This window comes from Maniola jurtina, chromosome 5 (genome assembly GCF_905333055.1).
Source record: "Maniola jurtina chromosome 5, ilManJurt1.1, whole genome shotgun sequence".
Lineage (NCBI taxonomy): Eukaryota > Metazoa > Arthropoda > Insecta > Lepidoptera > Nymphalidae > Maniola > Maniola jurtina.
The window spans coordinates 13,178,505-13,202,809 of NC_060033.1; the positions used below are offsets into that span (position 1 = coordinate 13,178,505).

At 39.3% G+C, this 24,305-nt stretch overlaps 2 protein-coding genes and 1 long non-coding RNA gene across 3 annotated transcripts; 1 reads left to right on the plus strand and 2 right to left on the minus strand.

Annotated features, from left to right (window-relative positions):
- Nucleotides 1-989: 989 nt before the first annotated feature.
- Nucleotides 990-23,012, minus strand: LOC123865627. Its single transcript, XR_006796009.1, has 4 exons — nt 23,002-23,012; nt 22,344-22,348; nt 8,465-8,474; nt 990-6,175 (listed from the first exon to the last, which is right to left on the minus strand). It is a non-coding gene; the product is annotated as an uncharacterized LOC123865627 (long non-coding RNA).
- Nucleotides 14,825-16,888, plus strand: LOC123865626. Its single transcript, XM_045906779.1, has 3 exons — nt 14,825-15,160; nt 16,006-16,129; nt 16,406-16,888. Exons 1-3 carry the CDS (start codon nt 14,975-14,977, stop codon nt 16,450-16,452), a joined length of 357 nt encoding a protein of 118 aa, XP_045762735.1. The 5' UTR covers nt 14,825-14,974; the 3' UTR covers nt 16,453-16,888.
- On the minus strand, nt 17,727-21,159 carry LOC123865624. The gene is made up of 3 exons (XM_045906777.1): nt 20,765-21,159; nt 19,948-20,033; nt 17,727-18,693 (listed from the first exon to the last, which is right to left on the minus strand). The coding sequence occupies exons 1-3, from the start codon at nt 20,994-20,996 to the stop codon at nt 18,145-18,147; spliced, it is 867 nt and encodes a 288-aa protein (XP_045762733.1). The 5' UTR covers nt 20,997-21,159; the 3' UTR covers nt 17,727-18,144.
- Nucleotides 23,013-24,305: the final 1,293 nt, after the last annotated feature.

Below are 24,305 nucleotides of genomic sequence, written 5' to 3' on the forward strand. Positions count from 1 at the left end.
ATGAAGCGGTTGAAGACACTATAAAAATTTTTACGCGAGTGTCATCTACAGAGTTCGAATTAATAAAATCATTAATAGAACCAAGTGTTAGGAAAATGAACACACTATTTCGAGATTCAATATCAGTTACTGAAAGATTAGCAATAACTTTAAGATTTCTGGCAACTGGAGACTCCTATACTAGCCTGCAATACCTTTTTCGAGTATCTAAACAGTCAATTTCAAGAATTGTTCCTGAAGTTTGCGATGCGCTTTGCGATGCACTAAAAGACTGGGTAAAGGTGAGTAAATAAAATATCTAGTTTTCTTTTATTATTATATTTATTTATTGATATAATTTTTATTATCATTTAGGGGAAAAAATCGTCCATAGGCAATGGCGTTGGTTCACGTTCAGCAGTAGGTGGGAATATGTCGACTCGACATCTACAGCCTGCAATTTTCTATTGAATGGCAATATTCAACCGGTTGAGTAAGAATCCTCAAAAAACGACTCCAAGTACTGCCAAAATCGTTAGCAAAAAAGGTACATCCAATCCAATAATAAATAAAAAAGACCATACAATGCGTTACGTAACGCCATGCCACCTGGTATGGCGTTACGCAACGCATTTCCACAGGAAACAATTCTCGTTTTAAGCGTGTTCAGAAGCTATGATATGCTTTGAAATATATTAATTTTCAAAATAATTCTTCTGCTTTCTGGCAGGATTTAGCTTTTTACTAATGTCTTCAGTGGTTCTCGATGTACGAATTTTGGTTAGTCAGCAGTAATTATAAACTGATAAAATGTGGACCAACTAAATTATTATTAATACTAAGTATACCCATCCACACATTTAAAGAAAAACGTCGTTGTGAGCCTTTTGGTCTCTTTTTGTTGTTTTGATCTATCTTAGGTGCCCAGAAGTGTGCATTATGGTAATTCGTGATCCCGTCTTGATCAATCTTGGACTCATCTGTCCATAGAATTTTTCTAAAAAACTTTTAGTTTTTCGTAAAAAAACTTTTTATTGTACTTGCCAGCGCTTTAATTTTTATCCTATTGTCTAAAAATAACAGGCGACTCTGGCTATTTATGCCTTTGTTTTGTCTGCACAGTCACTAGATAATGTTTTAATGCTCTTTTTATCATCCGAGCGGGCTGATTGGTGCACGTGTTCACACAAAAGATCAAGATATATTTCCGCCAATTTCTGATTTCTGGTACCTTATTGTATCTCGTAGGATAGCTGAGAAGTTGTTCATGTTTTTCATGTGTTCTGCCGATAAATTACTGCAGTAGTTTTTCTCATCTAATTTTGCTTTAATTATTATCAATGCTGAGCGCCGATAACTTTCCGTTTTGCAACTGTGTTAACACATGTGAAACTGATTTTAATAAACTACATAGCTGAAACTAGGTCATCCATGTAAAATGCCTGTGCTTCAATTTTGGTAACATCAGGATAGTTGATGTTCTATCCTTTTCCATGGTTGCTTTGATCCTGGTCCACCGCTGCTTGCATACATTGCCTGTAACAATAAATATTTTTTTTTTTGTTTTTTAGCCACTGGAAGTTTTCGAACCCTTTCATTTTGTGGTTCTGGACGTCCGCGTCAGTCCATTAACCAACCGGTACGTTGAAGATCAGGAACCAAATTCGAGTCGTTTTTGTATTTTTCTGCGTTACAAAAGTAAGCAACGTAATTACCATGGTCTCGTAATTTGCTGTATTTTTAATATCTTTCTTCAGACATTTAATCCTTTTATCGTGATTTAAAAGCTCTTGTGATTCTCTATAATTTACTACTCCAGTTACCGCCTTTCTTAAACGCAAAAAGTTTTCTACAACCTTTTTCCAAGCTTCACTGATGCAAAGTCGTTGTGGTTATTTGTTTTTTTTCCAAGTGCTATAAATTCTGTTGCAGATATTTCGTTGCAAATGATTTATATTCTATTCCATGCATTTCTGTACTTTTAGCAAAACCTCCTGCAATAATGTCTGATTCTATACCATTTGCACTACCAGACCAATTTTTGAAACATCTATGTTCAGATACATCTATATTGAGTTTTATACAATACCTGTATTTTCTAACACTTAGGACGAATCATTATTGGAACTGTTCATCAAATAAAAGAACCATGTATCGTTTATATCACATATGAAGAAGACTTTTATTGTGTTTGTTTTTACAAAATAAAATGACAAATCACAGAAGCATTTTTCTTTATACCATTGACTATATCTCTAGCATACTACATTTTTTCCCTTACAAACTTAAACACCTGAATTACTTCAGTCAAGGTACTAAGGAGATGTATAGCCAGAGGGTCTTCTTCTCAGTTTTTTGGGACGCTCGAAGTTTCTTTATTTATTTCATTTCTTTTAACTTGACATTCTTTTCCTTCTAGAATGAGTGTCTTCGTCCACTCAATAGAACAATTATTAACATTCACACTGTTACAATATCTGATACATCTGTTATAATACAGTAAGTTGGCATCGTGCGGTCGCACAGCACAGGCACCGTTGCTAAAAGGACGTCTTCCCTTCGCTTAATCCCGTCTGCTAAGGTGATCGTCACGGTTGGTTTCAGGAACTTACATCCGCGGGCTTTGAGCTGAGTGTAAAGCTGGTATCCACATAGGCAATCCCTACTGCGTCATATATGCCTATCCCGATTACGGGCCTCGGTCGGACGTCCGTCCTCACATTCAGTGCGCAAAAATCAACCTGCGCTTCTGTTTTAACGGCTTGCTTGGTGGGATTGCAGGTAGGACACCGACTGCGTACCACGTTTGGCGCGCCACAACCGTAGCATGAGATAGCCGGCTGTGACGGCGAGGGCCCCTACAGAGACCTTCATAGCGTGGTGCCGATTTTTTTTCCTGCAAGCCTCCGTGGTGTGTCCGATGGGTCGGCAGAAGTCACACCTCAGTTTCTTAAACTTTACTTCATCCGGAATGTCTGCCGAAATAGAGGTCTTTTCTCTGAGCAATTGCTCATCGTTGCGGGCTGAAGTTATTAATTCATCAAAGGTATTCACTGTATGGCGTTGCACCTTCTCCCGAATCTTCTGATGCAACTGACCGTAAATTACATCCATCTGCTGTTCTTCGTTAAATGGCAGGGAGTAAGGCCAACAGTGCCCTGTTTTCGGCTACAAATGTTTCGGTTAGCATGTTCTCCTGTTGCCGATGCGCTAATATCCTGAAAAATCATATAGCCGGATTTCTTGGGTGCGAACGCGTCTCACAGCCGGTTCTGGGAAGTCTCATCACGTCTTTATGCCTTCCTTCACGCCTTGCCATCACGTAGCCGCTTCTTTTTCAAGGATCAAAGGTAGACTAGAGATTGCGTCGTTTTCCGTTATACAAACATATTTTGAGATGTCTCATTTATTCTAGTTATCGATGATGACCAGTTCAAAATTGTCAACTTTCACGGCAGATTTGCAAACTCTTATCTGTTTGTGCGGATTTTTAATCGTTACGTAGTATTCTGCACTAAGATTTTTTGGTCCTCTAGATTCATTTTTTAGTCTAATTCCAAAACATTTCACAATACGGCAGTGCTGCAATATGAAATTATCTTGATCAAGTTTATTTCGCAAGTTATAGAAATTACGGTGCATCCGAGCAATGTCTTGCGTCTTTATTGTCGAGCAATAAAAAGTTGTACTTTTTTTATAACTGCACTGTGGAGGTTGCGGAAAGGATTTAGGAGCGGATTCTTGCTTGGATCCCTTTTGGAAACGTTTCAACTATATCTGACATAGATAGGAAAAAATTACGTATTGGGTCGCTATGGGGATCACGCTTTCTTTTCTCTTAAAGAAATTCTTGAAAGACTGTAGCAACATCTTTGCCTGAGTGTGGTGGTGTCTCGTTCGAGTTAGAAGTGCTTGGACGCATTTCAGATTCAGAATTAGATGGTGTCGATGGTGGTAGTGGTGTGCTAGGAAGCGAAAAGTGCTAGCGTGCTTGCCTTTTCGGTTTTTTATGGCTTTTGTGAAGTTATCTCGCAGTTTCTGCCAACGCTCCTTGCACTGATTGGCTGGAAATAATATAAAAATTTATTCATAACAATATAAAAAGCTGGAATTGCTGATTTAGGATCGTCCAAGCAAAACGTTAATAAAATAAAAATGTAGGGGTGACAGGGGGAATGAAAGCTGATTATGGTTATTACTTATTTTTTTAAACGCTTTTCATACATAAATGTCAAAAATGCGTTTCCTACATCCGTCACACTCGCATGTGAGGCGCTAGTGTCGCAGCCACGAGTCGAACTCAATTAGTAGAATAGCAAATGTGCTACATCTAAGGTAACATCCTAAGTGCAACCGATGTAAATATAATTTTACACTAGAGAATCATACAGCAGCATTGTATCTGTTATGAATACTGCAACTAAGTTCTGGATAGATGTTGTATTTCCAAAATTAAAAAATATATACAGGTTGTTTTTTGTTAATTAGTATATAATGACGACACGTTCCCATGCTACCTTGATCTGATAAACCCAATGCTGAAGTAAAATGACGAAATAAAATTATAACACCCCCCCCCCCCCCCCCCCCCCATACAATACTAGTGTTATCTACGGCAATACTATTCCTGACCATTTGTAACTAACTTCACAACAATAGCCACCAGTGCCATTTGTCTGCTGCGGGAAGTGAGATGTTTATTTCTACCGGTCAAAAAACGTGCCGCCAAGAATCTACTAATGGCTAAACTTAATTGTAAAATAAAATCACTACTTTATCGTCTTTTATGTTGTACAATTGTTTTCAATATATCATAAGTAGATAATGAGTTACATCAAGATTTATCAACAAGGTAGCTGCGGCCGCCATGATGGTAACGTACTTCGCCTACCCCTAGGGTTGTCACTTAATCTTTGATAAATTCATTTGTACCTATTATTTGAGATAATATAACATTTGACGAAATTGGCAAATTATATTTAAATGATATATTAATTAAAACACGTAGATATTACCTTTACTATTATAACCTAAAAGAAGAAATTTAATATTACACGAAACAAGGTGGTGTTTTCACTAAAATTAGTTTTGAATGCTGTGTAAAATTGGTGTTGAGTTGACTATTCAGCAGCTTTTTTATAGAATCAAATCTAACTTTAGTACATGTACAGTAATAAAATAAATGAATCTGGAATAATTGCAGGTCTTCACAATAAGTAAAAGAGCAAAAATTAATCCTACAAAAAAGAAGCGACAGTATACTAGTCAACATGACATGTCTATAGTAGAAATAGCTTTAGAATTAATGAGAAATAAAAAATATCCTCATATGAAGCCGAGAAAACGTTTGATATTCCGCGGAGAACACTTTTAGATAAATAAGTTACACAAAAAGCATCCACAAAATCCTGGAGCTAAAAGGCGTCTTACAGAAAAAGACGAAAATAACATCGTGAGGGTTTTAATAGCCGCCGGTGACAGCCCTTTAACACTCTTAGATTTAAGAATTGTAGTTAAAAATTATTTGGAAGCAAATGGCAGGAAGGGATATCTTCCATAACAAACATCCCGGCAGAAAATGGGCATATTTATTTTTAAACCGACAGACATAAGACTGAGCTCACTAGTCGTTCTACTCAAAATATAAAGAGGAGTCGTGCGAAAAAAATACAGACGAGATTTCTGAAAGAATTTCTTTAGATGGAGCACCTAAAGAAAACTTGGTTAACTATGATGAAACCAATTTTGCAGATAATCCTGGTGCACAACGATGCTTATTTTGAAGAGGTGTAAAATACCCGGAAAGAGTGTTAAACCACAGCAAAGGTGCCATTTCAGTTATGTTTGCTATTACCGCTGCTGGTATCACTTTACCACCTTATGTTGTTTATAGAGTTCAACATTTAAACAGCCAATAAATTGGCCGAAGGGTGCACGATATAACCGTTCTTCCTCTGGGTGGTTCGATACTGTGATTTTCGAAGACTGGTTTCAAACAATAATTATACCTTGGGCTAGAACCAAATCTGGTCTAAAAGTAATCATAGGAGATAATTTAGCATCACACAATCCTAAAATTGTAAAACTCTGCGAAGAAACAACATCCGTTTCATGTGTTTACCTCCAAACTCGTCACGTCTGACTCAACCTTTAGATGTGTGCTACTTCGGGCCGTTAAAGAAAATTTGGTGACAAACTACCGCGAACAACCCGCACTTGACAACGGACAGTCCGGTTTCTTCGGAAAATTGTTTAATGGCTTCGTCTTCTTTCTCCTTTCCATAATTAGTCGCAGGAGTGCCTTTAAATTGTGAATAGAGTAATGATTTTAATAAGCCTGCAACCGAGGTTTTTCTCCGAAGCTTGCATATTTTTCCAAAATTTGACGCCGTGATACGCTTGCGCCTTTCCATTGCCCACAATTCATTCTCACTCTGACCAATTGTATTTGCAAAGATTCAAGTCCGTTAACAATAGCCAAATCAATAATAAGAGTGGGTAGGTAAGTTTAGGTATTAGAGTAACGCAAGCTGCAGTCGTCGACATCCACATCCGACTAAAAGCAAAGCAAGCGATCGGCGGAGGTGCGGGTTGGGAGGGGCGAGGGTGAGCGTGGGAAGCGGGCGGCTGGCACACAAACACACTACTCGTTCACACATTGATAACTCGTTTGGTACTCATGTGATCGGGCGCAGCGCGACGGCAACAGTTTCTTCCAATACCTACTCGATAAATTTCTTTCGTCTCAGGTTTGCTCTTAATCCAACCTCCAGTGATGGTCCTGGTAGCCGGCTTACATTGTTTTCTAGGTGTAATAAATAATTCTAACCATTTACCTTCATTTCGTTTTTCTTGTGATACTACTAACAAACGGCGGATCCAGTACACTACATCTAAATTCTTGTCAGGGTGTTTTGTGACTTTCCGACCAGATTGCCTATGATCCGCAGAATCTGTCTTGGAACCAAAGGCTGGCCACATTATTATACAGTTGCCATCATCTGTAAAATGTTCTGGATCCGTCCTTAGTAGAGTGAGATCATGTACTCTTCGACCCGTGTGACGGGGTAGGCCGTCACAGGAGTAGGTAAATAAAAGTCCCGGGTGTGGGTCGATCCTGCCTTTAATCGTCTTTTCCACCGCACGCACCCTGCAGATGAGTTAGGACAAACGAGACTGGCCTGCTCCAGGAGGAATTCCGTGGCCTTCTGGGGTTCCGTCAGGCAGGTTAACGACGTGCTCCAGAGGCAGCTCCTCGGTGTTTGAGCGTTGCACCAGGCAGAAAGACGGCCGTTGAGTTCAGTGCCTATGCAGCGGACCTGGAACCCCAGAGTGGGTAGTGTGAGGAGAGGCCAAGTTGCTCGTCCGCCATGTTGTCTACGGTCCAGCGACCGCAAAGCAACACTACAGCGCACACAAAACAGTTTAGTTACAGTTTAGTTATTGGAACTCACCCCAGCGGGTCCTTATGGAGCACAAGCACACCTGTATTTTAGATAGGTTAGGTTAATTTAAGGACGTGTAGTGCGTTTAATTTTAATTTCTATATCCAGAACAATGAACCGTCCGTGCCGAGACCGTGTAGCGAGTGAAGCGCGCGCGCCGCGCCGGCAGCCGCGCGTCGCGGCCCGTGTGCAAAACCAGTTCCTAGTAGGTAGGGTTCACTAGCCGCCCGCGCACTGCAGTTCAGAGTATGAAACACGCGACCGGCGCGAACGAAGCTTGCGGGTTCCGTGTTAAATATTTATTTAGTTTTTAAGGAACACGTTACAACGTTACACCCGATGCAAGCAGAAGTAAAGTAGCAGTACGTTTTGAAACCTGATAGAAATTTTCTTCATCTGGGCTCTGCGCACTTAGAAATTCTAAAAGAACCTTAGGATTCCATATAGGAGCCTTTTGACGTGACAACGTCTTATAATTCGATAGAGCCGGCTGCACGCACGAAAAAACATGACTCATGCGGCGTTACCTCGCTCTGAGGCGTTCCATGTAAGGCTTGAAGTGCAAGCGAGAGCGCGGAACGAGCGACAAAGAAGCACAATCGGCCTTTGTTGCCACGTTCAACTATCGTCAGTAAACTGACTTTAGGCCGCGTCCCCATCATGCACGGCGCGGCGCCGTCACCGTACAACGTCACGACGCCGTCGCCGGGCCATGACACGGCGCCGCGCCGCAGCACGGTGCCGCGAACGGTGCACCGTCCATTGCCCATTCAGTCGACATTTATTTCGCTGTTGATGAACTCGAACTCGAAAGCACTCGAACGTGCTGGAGCGTGGATATGGATCGCGAAAGAATTATTCTCTTGTTGTTACTAAGACGACGAATGAAAAAGAAACAGAAACCGAAGAATTTGGGTAAATCCGTATATTTTTACAATGAACCCAGACGGAGGTTAAGGTTAGGACCAAAAGGAAATATATGGCGCTAAAATTAAGTGGAAATGAGAAATTTTTTGAATATTTTAGAATGACCTATCAACTTTTGAAGAACTACTTACCAAGATAGCACCTCGTTTACAAAAACAATATGTGTTCAGAAAACCTGTTGAACCTATGGAGATGCTTAGTTTTACTATCAGGTAAGAAATAAAACATACTTATCATAAATCAAAATGTTTAATTATTTTAAGAAAATGGTTTAAATAAAGTCTAAAGTTAGTTAAGTTAAAGTTTGTTTATTGTCTTTGTCACAAAAGCTTCATGAAATTTTAATTTCGGTTTATAAATTCCGATACAAACAAACTTTACTATTCGATTAAGAAAAATCGTATTCGGACTCCTGTGTGTTTGATAAGACAGCGCTTAATTGATGTGAAATGTCTTCTATGGATGGATTTGGCGAAGTCTGGCCATGGATGCTTGCTGTTAGAAGTAAAATTTAAATTTGAAGCCTAATGTTGCCCGTACTCACTGAAATAGTACTGTGTCTGATATGGTGTCTATGACCGCTCTCTCTCTTCTCTCTTGTCGGTGATCTCGGAAGCATATCAAGTCGTTGTAAATTATAAAATATTAATTTAATTATTAAATCAGTGATATAAAGTCATAGTGCACATTTTATTACTCGCTTAAAATCAATAGGTTAAGGGCCCGGAAGCCCGATTAAATAAAAGTTGTACGTACATTGTCAAAACAACCTCGCGACAACGTGCGCCGCATTTCGCACTAAAATAATTTTTCACAAAAATGTCATCGGCGAATCCACTTACATTAATAGAAAAACTCACAGGAAGAGATAATTATAATACCTGGAGATTTGCAGTGCAAACATATCTGCAACATGAAGATTTGTGGTGTTGCATAGAGTACGGTGACAATGACCACGTGGATCCGAAGCTGGACATTAAAGCAAAATCAAAGATTATTTTATTAGTTGATCCTATTAATTACGTACACATTCAAGAAGCGAATACAGCCAAAGAAGTCTGGGATAACTTATCACGTGCCTTTGACGACTCCGGGCTGACACGCCGAGTAGGTCTGCTGCGTGACTTGTGCACTACGACACTTGACCGATGCCAAAACGTAGAGGAATACGTTAGTAAGATCATCACGACAGCTCATAAGCTAAGAAAAGGCTTCAAAGTGGATAATGAGTGGTTGGGAACATTGCTACTCTCCGGTCTGCCTGATTCCTACAAGCTTATGATAATAGCAATTGAGAGCTCAGGTATGCAAATATCGGCAGACTCCGTAAAGTCTAAACTTTTGCAAGATGTCAGAGATGCTCAGAGGTTAGCAATGACAAAAGTTTATTCAAAGATGTCCTGTATATGCCGGAACTTGCTACAAATATACTATCAGTAAGTCAAATCATAGTGGTGGCCAAGTAATATATAATAATTTGCTGTTTTATTATTTCTGTGTGTTATTGTGAATAACTAAAATAAGAGAGTGGTAACAGCCAGCTTAAACAACAATATGTACCGGCAGAATACCTCTAAGAGCTATGCATACATATCCGATGTTGACAAACAAGATATTTACCTGTGGCAGCAGCAAGCTTAATCAACAACATGTACTGGCAGAATATCTCTAAGGACTATGCATACATGTCCGAAGTTGACAAGCAAGATACTTACCTGTGGCAGCAGCAAGGTTAATCAACAACATGTACTGGCAGAATATCTCTAAGGACTATGCATACATGTCCGAAGTTGACAAGCAAGATACTTACCTGTGGCAGCAGCAAGGTTAATCAACAACATGTACTGGCAGAATATCTCTAAGGACTATGCATACATGTCCGAAGTTGACAAGCAAGATACTTACCTGTGGCAGCAGCAAGGTTAATCAACAACATGTACTGGCAGAATATCTCTAAGGACTATGCATACATGTCCGAAGTTGACAAGCAAGATACTTACCTGTGGCAGCAGCAAGCTTAATCAACAACATGTACTGGCAGAATATCTCTAAGGACTATGCATACATGTCCGAAGTTGACAAGCAAGATACTTACCTGTGGCAGCAGCAAGGTTAATCAACAACATGTACTGGCAGAATATCTCTAAGGACTATGCATACATGTCCGAAGTTGACAAGCAAGATACTTACCTGTGGCAGCAGCAAGGTTAATCAACAACATGTACTGGCAGAATATCTCTAAGGACTATGCATACATGTCCGAAGTTGACAAGCAAGATACTTACCTGTGGCAGCAGCAAGGTTAATCAACAACATGTACTGGCAGAATATCTCTAAGGACTATGCATACATGTCCGAAGTTGACAAGCAAGATACTTACCTGTGGCAGCAGCAAGGTTAATCAACAACATGTACTGGCAGAATATCTCTAAGGACTATGCATACATGTCCGAAGTTGACAAGCAAGATACTTACCTGTGGCAGCAGCAAGGTTAATCAACAACATGTACTGGCAGAATATCTCTAAGGACTATGCATACATGTCCGAAGTTGACAAGCAAGATACTTACCTGTGGCAGCAGCAAGGTTAATCAACAACATGTACTGGCAGAATATCTCTAAGGACTATGCATACATGTCCGAAGTTGACAAGCAAGATACTTACCTGTGGCAGCAGCAAGGTTAATCAACAACATGTACTGGCAGAATATCTCTAAGGACTATGCATACATGTCCGACGTTGACAAGCAAGATACTTACCAGTGGCACCACCGGATGGCTAATTTGAACTTAAATAGTCTGGAAAAGATGAAAGAAAATAGAAAAGTGTTTGCTTATTAGAAAAGAAAGTCACTTTTGCATGTGCAACATGCAAGGAAGGAAAGCAAACACCACTGCTCTTCAAAAGTCAAGGTTCAAAATTGAATCATAATATATTAGAACTCATACACTCAGATGTCTGTGGTCTTGTTGAAACCAAATCACTGGGTGGTAGAAGATATTACATAACATTTTTGGATGATCTGTAAGAAAATATTTGTGAATAAAATAACATATAATGTACCTAAAGAAAGAAATGGGATCCTAAAGCTCAGAAAATGATTTTCATTGGATATTGTGATAATACTAAAGGTTATAGGTTTATTGTACCCAACTCCAAGACCGTGATTAAAAGTAGAGATGCTACTTTCCTAGAATCTACTGTCAAAAGAAATTATATACCCGTGGAGTTGAATACTACAACAGAAACACACCAGAGAAGTGATTCGTGTGAAAGTGAAGACAATCCCTCAGATAGCTCACAAGACACTGTCACTGAAAATAAGTCAGAAAGTGAATACTTACCTGATGAGACTAGTGAGTCTAGTATCGAGTCTCCTCTGATTTCACATATTACATTGAGACCTAGAAATAAAATAAGTACAAGAAAACCAGAAGAGAATACTTACCTGTGTTACAATGAAGATGTTCTATTCTGTACAGCTCCTGAAACATACAGTGATGCATTGAGTTCGAGCGAAGCAGATAAATGGAGAAAATCTATCAGTGAAGAACTTGAAGCTCATGAGAAGAATGAAACCTGGACATTGGTAGAAAAACCATCAGACACCAAAGTGATTGGATGTAAATGGGTCTTCCGAATCAAAGACGAGCCAACGGGTCCACGGTTCAAGTCACGACTTTGTGCCAAGGGTTATGCACAAACTGAAGGTATAGATTACAAGGAAACTTTCGCTCCGACAGTCAGTGTTCCAGTTGATCCTCATATAAAGCTCGAGAAAGGAGAGTGCTCAGCTGACAAGAATATCCCTTACAGAGAAGCAGTGGGTTCACTGATGCACCTAGCAATAGTAAGCCGGCCCGACATCATGTTTGCTGTAAGCCTGGTGAGTCGATTTCTTAATTGCTATAATGAATCTCACTGGAACGCAGTCAAGAAAATCTTCAAATACTTGAAAGAAACCAAGAATTATGGTCTGTGTTATCTATCTTCAACGAACCATGAAATCCTGGGTTACTGTGACGCAGACTATGCCAATGATGTTGACACCAGACGCTCAATCACGGGCTATGTGTTTATAAAGAATGGAGCAGCAGTAACTTGGTCCAGCCAACGTCAGCAAACTGTAGCTCTATCGACAACAGAGGCTGAATTCATGGCAGCCTGTGCCGCTACCAAAGAAGCCATTTGGATTAAACAGTTATTAAGTGATATTGGTGAATATAAACAACAGACATTGTGCCTAAATTTAGATAATCAGAGTGCTATAAGTGTTATAAGAAATGCTAATTTTCATAAAAGATGCAAACACATTGATATTAAGTATCATTTTGTAAAAGAAAAGTACTATGATAAAGTAATTGATTTAAAGTATGTTTGCAGTAGTAATCAGTATGCTGATATTTTTACTAAAGCTTTGAGTAGAGACAAGTTTAGATTGTTGAGAGAAAAGATAGGCTTGGTAACACTTAACACTTAATTTTAAATGTATCATTCTGTTGTTAAATTTTTGTTACTGTTTATTTTTATAAGGCTTAAATTTAGTGGGAGTGTTAGAAGTAAAATTTAAATTTGAAGCCTAATGTTGCCCGTACTCACTGAAATAGTACTGTGTCTGATATGGTGTCTATGACCGCTCTCTCTCTTCTCTCTTGTCGGTGATCTCGGAAGCATATCAAGTCGTTGTAAATTATAAAATATTAATTTAATTATTAAATCAGTGATATAAAGTCATAGTGCACATTTTATTACTCGCTTAAAATCAATACTTGCAGATGATGGATTGCAAGTTGTTTGATAAGTTGCTGTTGTTTGTTGTAGTTTGTTGTGGTCTTTCGTAGCCACTTTGAAATGTTTGGTAGCCGCTGTATGACGGTTGATTGTATTGATATGTGGGTTGATTGAAATCTGTCAATATTTGCATTACGCGACTTTGATAAGTCAATGTTTGTTGGTCATCTAGTTTTTCCAGAAATGGTAAAATTGATTTAAAAAATGAAACGTGTTTGTTTTCTGAATTTTTCAAAGTTTGGAGAATTTCATTCTCAAAATCATCTTCACAGTATTTTCTTTTACGAGTTGAAGTATAAGATTGGTAACGAGACCTTTTACAGTAGAGCCTCGATAATCCGAACTACCAAAAAATAACCCCTGTTCCGACTCACGGAGCGTTCGGATTACAGTATGTTAAAAAAATGCAAATATATTTTGACAAAAAATATTTATTCAGGTACTATAAAACACATATTTAAACCACAAAATATGTTACTTATTCATAAAGTCATCAATTTTAGTTTGGCGGGTTCTATTTATTGACCAAAAAAAGGCTTTGTCCCTCAAATTACGCAGCATCATCTTTTCGGATAAAGACAAGTCATTTTCATCAGCCCAATCTAAACAAGTATTCAGTGCTGATATAGCTTGTGAATGAGGAATTTTCTTGACGTTTAAAGCTGAAGTATTGTCAACAAAAGACTTGTCATTCCCAGACTCCTCAGTCTCTTGCGTAACAAAATATAAGATCAGCGGTCACGGTAAGGGAGAGAGAGGGGCAGTCGGCAGTTCGGATTACAGCGGCGTTCGGATTATTCAGAGTACGGATTATCGAGGCTCTACTGTATTTTCATTTGGCTTTGGATCTTCAGACTCTACTTCCAATATACTACTGTCAGTTAGATTTGGTGCGTTTTACTGATGAAGGGACTGGATTCTGCCAAACAATTTTTGTTGTCTTTCCACTAACAGACACAACCAATCTCAGAGGTACAAGAGAACTCAAAAAGATGTCGGCATCATCGTCTGTAATGTTGCTAAATATTTGTTTAAATTGGGTTTGGTGTGATCCATCACAACCCCATTTGGATATTAAGACAAGATGTTGCTTCTTAAACTCTGATAAGGTTTCAATGACTTCTTTCAAATATTGAATTAGTCTCGAAGCGGTAAAGCTTGCAGTTCCACTTCAAAACTGGTTTCAGTAACTTTTATAGTATCTTCACTTGGGTAACATTCTTTTTTAGCTTTTTGTAAAAGCGAATACTCTTGGCAGAGCGGTCGTGGTCATCATGAAGTGACGTTTTGGGGGGCAGATGTTACACGCCTCACTGGTTCCTTTTTCGCCGAAAATATTATTTCTCGGAATTTTTTAGCCCTGTTGGGCGTTGACGTAATTTCTTTGATTATCTTAAGGTGCGTATAAATTAAGCGCGGCAGCCGCGCGAGCCAATGTTCGACCAGAGTTGACGTTCATTTGCCGCGCGAGCCAATATGTAGATATAAAAGTTGGACGTGACAGCCGCGCGCGGCAGGCGATCCATCACGAACAGACCGCGGCGGATAGTCAGACCAGTTCACTCTTGTAAACCTGCGAGTATGTACGCGCGTGGTCGGGCGGCTAGCTGCCGCTTTCATTGTGATTCACCACCATCTTATTTGTAAAAAATATAAAAGAAAAAGGCGTTGGTGGATGAAAAAATTATATCTAAATAGATCGCTATATGGCGTGAAACTTCTGGAAGACATAAGATATGAAGCGGTTGAAGACACTATAAAAATTTTTACGCGAGTGTCATCTACAGAGTTCGAATTAATAAAATCATTAATAGAACCAAGTGTTAGGAAAATGAACACACTATTTCGAGATTCAATATCAGTTACTGAAAGATTAGCAATAACTTTAAGATTTCTGGCAACTGGAGACTCCTATACTAGCCTGCAATACCTTTTTCGAGTATCTAAACAGTCAATTTCAAGAATTGTTCCTGAAGTTTGCGATGCGCTTTGCGATGCACTAAAAGACTGGGTAAAGGTGAGTAAATAAAATATCTAGTTTTCTTTTATTATTATATTTATTTATTGATATAATTTTTATTATCATTTAGGGGAAAAAATCGTCCATAGGCAATGGCGTTGGTTCACGTTCAGCAGTAGGTGTAGTGTCTGGAATCTGAGAAGACGGAGTCGAGGCCTGAGGAGACGGAGTCGAGACCTGAGGAGACGGTGTTGAGGTGTAGTGTGACTGTGAATAATTTTGGGTACAATACCCATAACTCGAATATTTTCCTATGTCAGCTTCAAATGTCACATTGTTAATCGCTTGCTTGACGTATATTAAAGTGCGTGGATCATATTTACGGAGTTCATTAGCAATGTGAGAAGCGTAAGAAAAATATGGGTCAGCAGATGATGCAGCGGATTCAATTAGAACCTGAAATGCTTTTTTCAGCATAGGGGAATCTTCTTCAGCGTTTACCTTTTTCTTTTTCTTTACTCTCAGATTATCTGGTGTTCCCGCTCCAGCCCGCCGTGCTCTGAGGGACCGCAGGTCGTAACAAAAAAACCACGGTTTGTTCTAAAAGGCCGGGCCGGTTTATTGAACCCAAGGACGAACACACTTGATCAATATTTTACATGAGTATATATTCCTTACATAATCGACCAAGACCGCGACATATTGGTCGTACAGCGCCATCTATTATCTGGCTTGGTAAACAGTATAATTGGTCTTGAACATCTGGAGCGTTCATAATGTCACTTGGTGGTTCTATTTCTTGTTCCATAGCAGAAGGTGTAATTGGTCCTGTATCATTATTTTGTGCAATTTGTGCTGTTGCCGACTATAAAAAAATACGAATGTTTAATTAATTGTTGCAGGTACCGGACTCAGAAGAAGAATGGTTGCAGATAGCACACGATTTCGAAAACAAATGGGACTTTCCTCATGCAGTAGGTGCATTGGATGGCAAACATGTAGTGTTGCAAGCACCTATAAACAGTGGTACAGAATTTTTCAACTACAGTTTTTTAGTATGTAAATGTGGGCTGTCAAGGTAGACTATCTGATGGCGGTATTTTCAAAAAATACAAACTTATACAAAAAACTAGAAGAAAAATCTATGAGACTTCCTCCTCCATCCATTCTTCAAGTGCCCTATTCCTTCAAAGTACCATATGTGATTCTAGCTGACAAAGCTTTTGCTTTAAATGAATATACTATGAAACCGTTTTCAGGAGATCTAGAAAGGGGTTCCGAGGAAAGAATCTTTAATTACAGGTTATCTCGAGCACGTAGGTGTGTGGAAAATGCATTCGGGATTCTGAGCTCAGTTTTTAGAGTTCTACGCAAACCTATGTTACTACAACCAAAGATTGTTACTAAAATTGTTTTAGCAACAATACATTTGCATAATTATTTGAGAAAAAGAACTCTGACAAGATCACAGTACACGCCGCAAGGATGTATAGATAGTGAAGGAAATGAGGGGCAAATTATACCTGGAACTTGGAGAAATGAAACTACCCCTACATCACTACTGCCTCTTAATTATATCCCAAGAAGAGCGGGAAATTTTGCACAACAAATACGTTCACACCTAGCCCATCACTTTGTTACCAATGGTGCAATATCTTGGCAAAATAGATATTAAAACTTGTACTCACATTTTCAGACATTGTGTCCAATGTTTCATTGGGTAGATCTTTATCCCTCATGAAATTAAAGTCATCGAAAGCAAACCACTTCGAAACGTAAACTTCATTTGTGGCTGTAATAAAAATTAAAATTATTTACGTTATTAAAAAATGAGTTTTATTTTTTGTTGTAAATGCAAAATAAATAGGTACTTACCAGAACCAGTTCGACAACTTTTAGCTATTCTAGATTTTTCTCTTCTGTAGGACGCCAAAAGTGTAGTCATTTTCTTTTTCAACTCAGGAATCAGGTATATCCATTTTCTTACTGATTTCTACCCACGCATCATACCTCAGCGATTTATTGTGGTATTGGGAGGATTTGCTGTTCCACAAAAATTCTTTAGCGCTAAACAATTGTATTAGTAAACGGCACTTTTCGTTGTCCATTTTTACGTATTCGCCGCGCGAGCCAAATCACCAAAACTAGAACCGTCCCCACTGCGCGCGAGCGAACGACTGAAGCTCCTTTGGAGCGGTCTCAAAAACCGACAGCGAGCGGATCGCCCCGCGGCACGTTCGAGCGCGGCAATTTTCGCGTCGCCGCGCGCGGCGATGCCGTCTACATAGAGCGCGGCCGCCACGCGCGCCAATGTTCGATGCTTTGCCGCGCTTCATTTATACGCACCTTTACGGCGTGTCCAAACATAGCGCTGCGAGTGCGCGGCAGCAACACGCGGCAATCGCGAGACACAGCTCTGATGCGCGACTAGTGTAGACATCCCAGAAATGTGTGCGCGGCAATACTGCGCGGCATGTCCTAGACACGCTGTGCTCTCAGTTTGCATTCGATCCAAAATGAAAGCGGCCGCGTGTGTTGTAGCTCTACTTATTATTCGAAAATTACGCAGAAGGAAGAGACTGAAAAAAACAAGGCAATGCTGGATACGACCACTTTTCCAACAGAGGGTAAAGAATTTGAAAGTGATTAATTATGAAATCCACTATCGAACAACACAGTTTTTAAGATTGACCTTGGAAGAATTTGAACATATACATACACTGGTGGAACCATTTATTAAAAAAACTGATACACACTGGCGTGTAGCAATAACGACGAAAGAGAGACTCGCAATAACTTTGCGATATTTGGCCACAGGAGACTCATATACTAGTCTACAATATATATTTCACGTGTCAAAGCAAACAATCTCAAAAATAGTCCCAGAGGTGTGCGATGCCCTAGTGAAAGCTCTGAAGGATGTGATAAAGGTAAAAAAGAACAACTTTATTACTTACATTATTTTTATTAAGTTTTTAATCAATCATAAATATGTGCATGTTTAATGTGCAGACAATAAAAATGAAACAATCACTATTTAATTATAAACTATTCTCAGTATTCAAATCGTTAATCAATTGTGTAAGTCCGGATCCCATACTAGAGTCACTAGAGGATGCCGTATTGGAGATATCGGTATAATGTGTAGTAAAATAACCTGGTCTTCTTTCATCGTTTTCTTGAATTGTAGACTGATTGAGTTGGTTTATACATGCCATATCAGCGTCAAATATTATAGTATTTATGGAATGTTTTACTCTTGCTAAGGTTATGGGATCGTATTTTCTCAACTCTGCCGCTACGTGCATGCCAAAAGCAACGTATAAATCGTTGCTGTTATCGCTTTGTTTTCGCATTTCTTCCAATGCATCTTCTAACATTTTATTCTCGGCATCATACTCCGGATCTTCGTGTGTTCTCTTTGTTGGCTTCCTTTTAGTTGGAATCGTAGATGCAGTATTCATGTTAGTCGTATTTAGTTCTGAAGTGCCTTGTTCTGTAGCGCTTTGTTCTGTAGCGCCTTGTTCTGTAGCGCCTTGTTCTGTAGCTCCTTGTTCTGTATTATGTGACTGCGACGATGAGCCACAATCCTGTAATCAAAACAACGATTTTTAGTTGTGTTTGTAGAATATAGGTATAGTCTTTGGGATTTAAGAAGTGTCTCCGTTTCAGCTAGGACTAAAATGCTTTCGTATGATGTCCGACTGTTTTCATTTATATCTGTCGTAGAATGTCGTAGTTAGATTTCCACGCGATTCTTTGAGGTTACCCACCCCCACCCGTGTTAAGATAAATTTCGCATTTTTTTAATGTGAACTTTATATTTTTCAGTTACCAGTATCGGAACAAGATTGGAAGATAGTCTCTAAAGAATTCGAGGAAAAATGGAATTTCCCATATGTCATCGGTGCTTTGGACGGAAAACATATAACTATTCAGGCTCCTTTTAGAAGCGGCACCGAGTATTACAATTATAAAAAATATTTTAGTATTGTACTTTTAGCATTAGTAGACTCAAATTACAATTTTATGTACGTTAACGTTGGAAGTCAAGGTCGAATATCAGATGGAGGCGTTTTTAAACATTGTGAATTGTACCGAAAGTTAGAAAATAATCAACTTAATGTACCAGCACCAGAAATTTTAAATATACCCTACACAACAAAAGTACCCTATGTCATATTAGGAGATCAAGCTTTTGCTTTAACTAAATATATGTTGACACCTTTTGCAGGAATTCATTCAAAAGGGTCTAAAGAACGGATTTTTAACTACAGACTATCGAGAGCACGTAGAGTAGTTGAAAATGCTTTTGGTATTTTGGCGTCTAAATTTAGAGTACTGAGAAATGCAATTATGTTAAACCCAACATCAGCTAAAAAGGTAGTTCTAGCTGCTGTTCACTTGCATAATTTTCTTCGAAACAGCTCTTCAATAACAACCTCTAATAACTCAATGAATGAATCAGTTACTTTAACACCGAACGAATGTATAGGTGGCACTCCAACCGATATTCGTAATTTTTTGGCAGAACATTTTATGGCAAACGGGTCGATTATTTGGCAAGATAGATATTAAATAATTACGTTATGAGAAACTAGATGACGCCCGCGACTTCGTCCGCGTGAATTTATTTTTTAAAATCCCTCGGGAACTCTTTGATTTTCCGGGATAAAAAGTAGCCTATGTCACTCTCCAGGTCCTCAGCTATACCTATGCAAAAAATCACGTCGATCCGTAACTCTGTTGCGGCGTGATTGAAGGACAAACCAACAAACACACTTTCGCATTTATAATATTAGTATGGTTATACATGAATGTATGTATGAAATTAGCGTACTTACCACTGTGTCAATAGGATTACCCCTATCATGCAAAAAGTGGAAAGATTCGTAGGCAAACCATTTAGACTTGTAGGCCTTGTTTCTATCTGTAACAATAAAAGTGTCAATTCTGTTATATCCATCTGCTTGTGAGAAATACTTTCCTAAACATGTGTGTATAAACTCACGACCATCAGTCTAGTTTACCAGCTGATCAGACCGTTAAACATATTTTACAACGGTCACATATTTTAACCAAAATATTTCGATGATGATTATACGTATTTCGAAAATTATTCAATCTACGTAATTGCATTAATTCATTGATTTATTAAAAACATTCATTCAATGATTTTGCGCTCTAAGAAATGTCAAACTCAATCGGTTTGCCATATTTATTTATATTTTGGGTCGTGCATGAAAAAACGTACTATACTTAGTTGAGCATTACAAACGTGCGAACTGCGTACGAACCATATTACTATCATTACCTGCTATAGTTCTTGCAATTCACGAGGGCGGGTGGCTCATGGTTGTGTGTGTATCGCATCTGTATAAGTGTGAGCGAGCGCAATGCATGCGCCTGACCGCTCTCACCTAGGCTCCGACAGGCACGCACACTTACACAATTATACATGTACACGACGTAACCACAAATAAAGCTCACTCGGCTACGTAAATTCCAAGAACTACATATACCACAGTATACATTTAACTTAGATACCTATATGTAAGTAGAATAGAATCTTTTGTTACAAGTACTTCATTTTGTTATTGTTTGCTGTAGGAGTACTTATTGTCATTTCATCAATATCATTAAATAAAAGATTAAACTTACCCGAACCAGTAATGTTACTCGTTTTTTCTCTGTTTCTCTCCCTTCTGTATGAGCTTAAAAGACTTTTCATTTTGGTTTTTAGAACTGCTTTCGGTTGCTCGAAATTTTTTGCGATTTCATCCCACATGTCTTCTCTTAAATTATTGTTATGATATTCTTTGCGCCTGGTGTCCCATAATGCATTAAATGAACCATATATTTCAATAAGTCGAATTGCCGTTTCGTTATCCATCGTTTACGTCCACACACCTTCACTGACGAACGAACACTACGCGCGCGGCAACCTCGTTCGCGCGCGGCAGCAACACGCGGCATTCGTGCGCGGCGGCCGTCCAAACACAGCGCGGAAATCGCGCGCGGCATGCCGCTCACGATTGCCGCGCTATGTTTGGACACGCCTTTAGTATTACTATCTTTAGTCGATGCAGACTATTGTTTTACGTATGTAAATGTGGGCTGTCAAGGTAGACTATCTGATGGCGGTATTTTCAAAAATACAAACTTATACAAAAAACTAGAAGAAAAATCTATGAGACTTCCTCCTCCATCCATTCTTCAAGTGCCCTATTCCTTCAAAGTACCATATGTGATTCTAGCTGACAAAGCTTTTGCTTTAAATGAATATACTATGAAACCGTTTCCAGGAGATCTAGAAAGGGGTTCCGAGGAAAGAATCTTTAATTACAGGTTATCTCGAGCACGTAGGTGTGTGGAAAATGCATTCGGGATTCTGAGCTCAGTTTTTAGAGTTCTACGCAAACCTATGTTACTACAAGCAAAGATTGCTACTAAAATTGTTTTAGCAACAATACATTTGCATAATTATTTGAGAAAAAGAACTCTGACAAGATCACAGTACACGCCGCAAGGATGTATAGATAGTGAAGGAAATGAGGGGCAAATTATACCTGGAACTTGGAGAAATGAAACTACCCCTACATCACTACTGCCTCTTAATTATATCCCAAGAAGAGCGGGAAATTTTGCACAACAAATACGTTCACAGTGTGAAGTGTGTGTGTGTGTAAAGTGATGGGCTAGGTGTGAACTTCACACCTAGCCCATCACTTTGTTACCAATGGTCCAATATCTTGGCAAAATAGATATTAAAACTTGTACTCACATTTTCAGACATTGTGTCCAATGTTTCATTGGGTAGATCTTTATCCCTCATGAAATTAAAGTCATCGAAAGCAAACCACTTCGAAACGTAAACTTCATTTGTGGCTGTAATAAAAATTAAAATTATTTACGTTATTACAAAATGAGTTTTATTTTTTGTTGTAAATGCAAAATAAATAGGTACTTACCAGAACCAGTTCGACAACTTTTAGCTATTCTAGATTTTTCTCTTCTGTAGGACGCCAAAAGTGTAGTCATTTTCTTTTTCAACTCAGGAATAGGTATATCCATTTTCTTACTGATTTCTACCCACGCATCATACCTCAGCGATTTATTGTGGTATTGGGAGGATTTGCTGTTCCACAAAAATTCTTTAGCGCTATACAATTGTATTAGTAAACGGCACTTTTCGTTGTCCATTTTTACGTATTCGCCGCGCAAGCCAAATCACCAAAACTACAACTGTCCCCACTGCGCGCGAGCGAACGACTGAAGTTCCTTTGGAGCGGTCTCAAAAACCGACAGCGAGCGGATCGCCCCGCGGCACGTTCGAGCGCGGCAATGTTCGCGATGCCGTCTACATAGAGCGCGGCCGCCACGCGCGCCAATGTTCGATGCTTTGCCGCGCTTCATTTATACGCACCTTTACGTTAACTTAAAACCGACAGCGAGCGGATCGCCCCGCGGCACGTTCGAGCGCGGCAATGTTCGCGATGCCGTCTACATAGAGCGCGGCCGCCACGCGCGCCAATGTTCGATGCTTTGCCGCGCTTCATTTATACGCACCTTTACGTTAACTTAAAACCGACAGCGAGCGGATCGCCCCGCGGCACGTTCGAGCGCGGCAATGTTCGCGATGCCGTCTACATAGAGCGCGGCCGCAACGCGCGCCAATGTTCGATGCTTTGCCGCGCTTCATTTATACGCACCTATAGGCTTTTGTGATGCGTCATCGCGCGGCTATGCAGTTTGCGTCTATTTACGCAGTATAGACGAGGGCGGAAGGGTTAAGGTTCGATTACTGACAAGCAAATCTAAGGTTGCCCCTTTAAAACCAATTTTATCAATTCCTAGACTTGAATTAATGGCGGCCGTGCTGCTAGCAAAGGTTTTACGATTCGTAATCAAAAACCTAACTGATTTTAATTTTTCCATAGTCGCCTTTAGCGACTCCAGTGTCGTTTTGTCACAATTAAAACAAAGCCGTGACACTATCGTGCGTGTAATTCAGTCGAACCATTTTGGTTCTGAGATTGAAATTTTAAATAAAAAAATTGGTTGTCTGTAAAGTCGGTTTACTGACGATAGTTGAACGTGACAACAAAGGTCGATCGCGGCGTTACCTCGCGTTACCTCGCCTGCGGCGAGGTCACGCGAGGATATATATGGATAGGTAGTTATATTAAGTTGTACTAACTTGTATTTACTTTGGTAAATGACAAGTCCGGCGCCTGCGCAAGACAGTGGCGCCACCAATCTACAACTCACTTGCCTTGCGGTTGTGAGCAAAGTAGGAGCTCGCATTTTGTGTTCCTATCACTTCCCAAGAATCCACGTGGAACGTTTCCCTAAGGATCAAACAAGTCAAAGGAGTCTCTGCCTACATTTCGAGTGTGTGTGTGCTTACCAATCAAGTGCGCCGTGCGTGACTAGAAGGGACGAAGCATATGTTAAAGAAGATATCAGGTTAGTGCAATACTTTCCTATCTATTTGGGCAAGAGATTTCGTCATATTTCCTAACAATTATACAGTCCACTAAGTAATAATTATAATAACCAGTGCAACATTCAAATTGTGTGCAAAAACCACACACATGAGCTCGATGTATTTGGGCGATTACTTTCTATATCTGCTGACTCAACATCTAATGTCTCATATGTCATGAGAACATCAAATATTGCTCTTTTTGCTTGTAATTTCCGTAAAGGTTTCAGTTTTCTTAAAACTGCTTTAACGTGTTCGGAAAAAGACGACAAATCATCATTATCACTATTTCTTAAATTTTCTAAAACTTTCTAAAGGGGATCTATCTTGGGTCGACGTTTGACTACTTTGAGACTCTTGTGTAGTGATGTCAGGGGGGTCAACGTTGCAAATACTCGATCGTTCTTTTGGTACCGATTCCAAAAAGGAAAACAACTTAACATAAGCGTTAAATTTAGATCTTGGATTTTTAGCTGCTACAGACTCAGTCCCACTCTTGTTTTTGCGTTTCTGACGTAAATATGTGAGTTGGTAAATATCAAACTGCTTTATGTACACTGTATGTAAAATTTGGGAAATGAACGTTTTGAGTTTCACATTTCTCTCAACTAATATTGTACTAACTCAGTGTTATTCAGGTAACTGTTGGTCTTTTGTACATATCTAGATGAACAATTAAATAATAATATTTATAAAAACCTAAAGGCAAGGGTA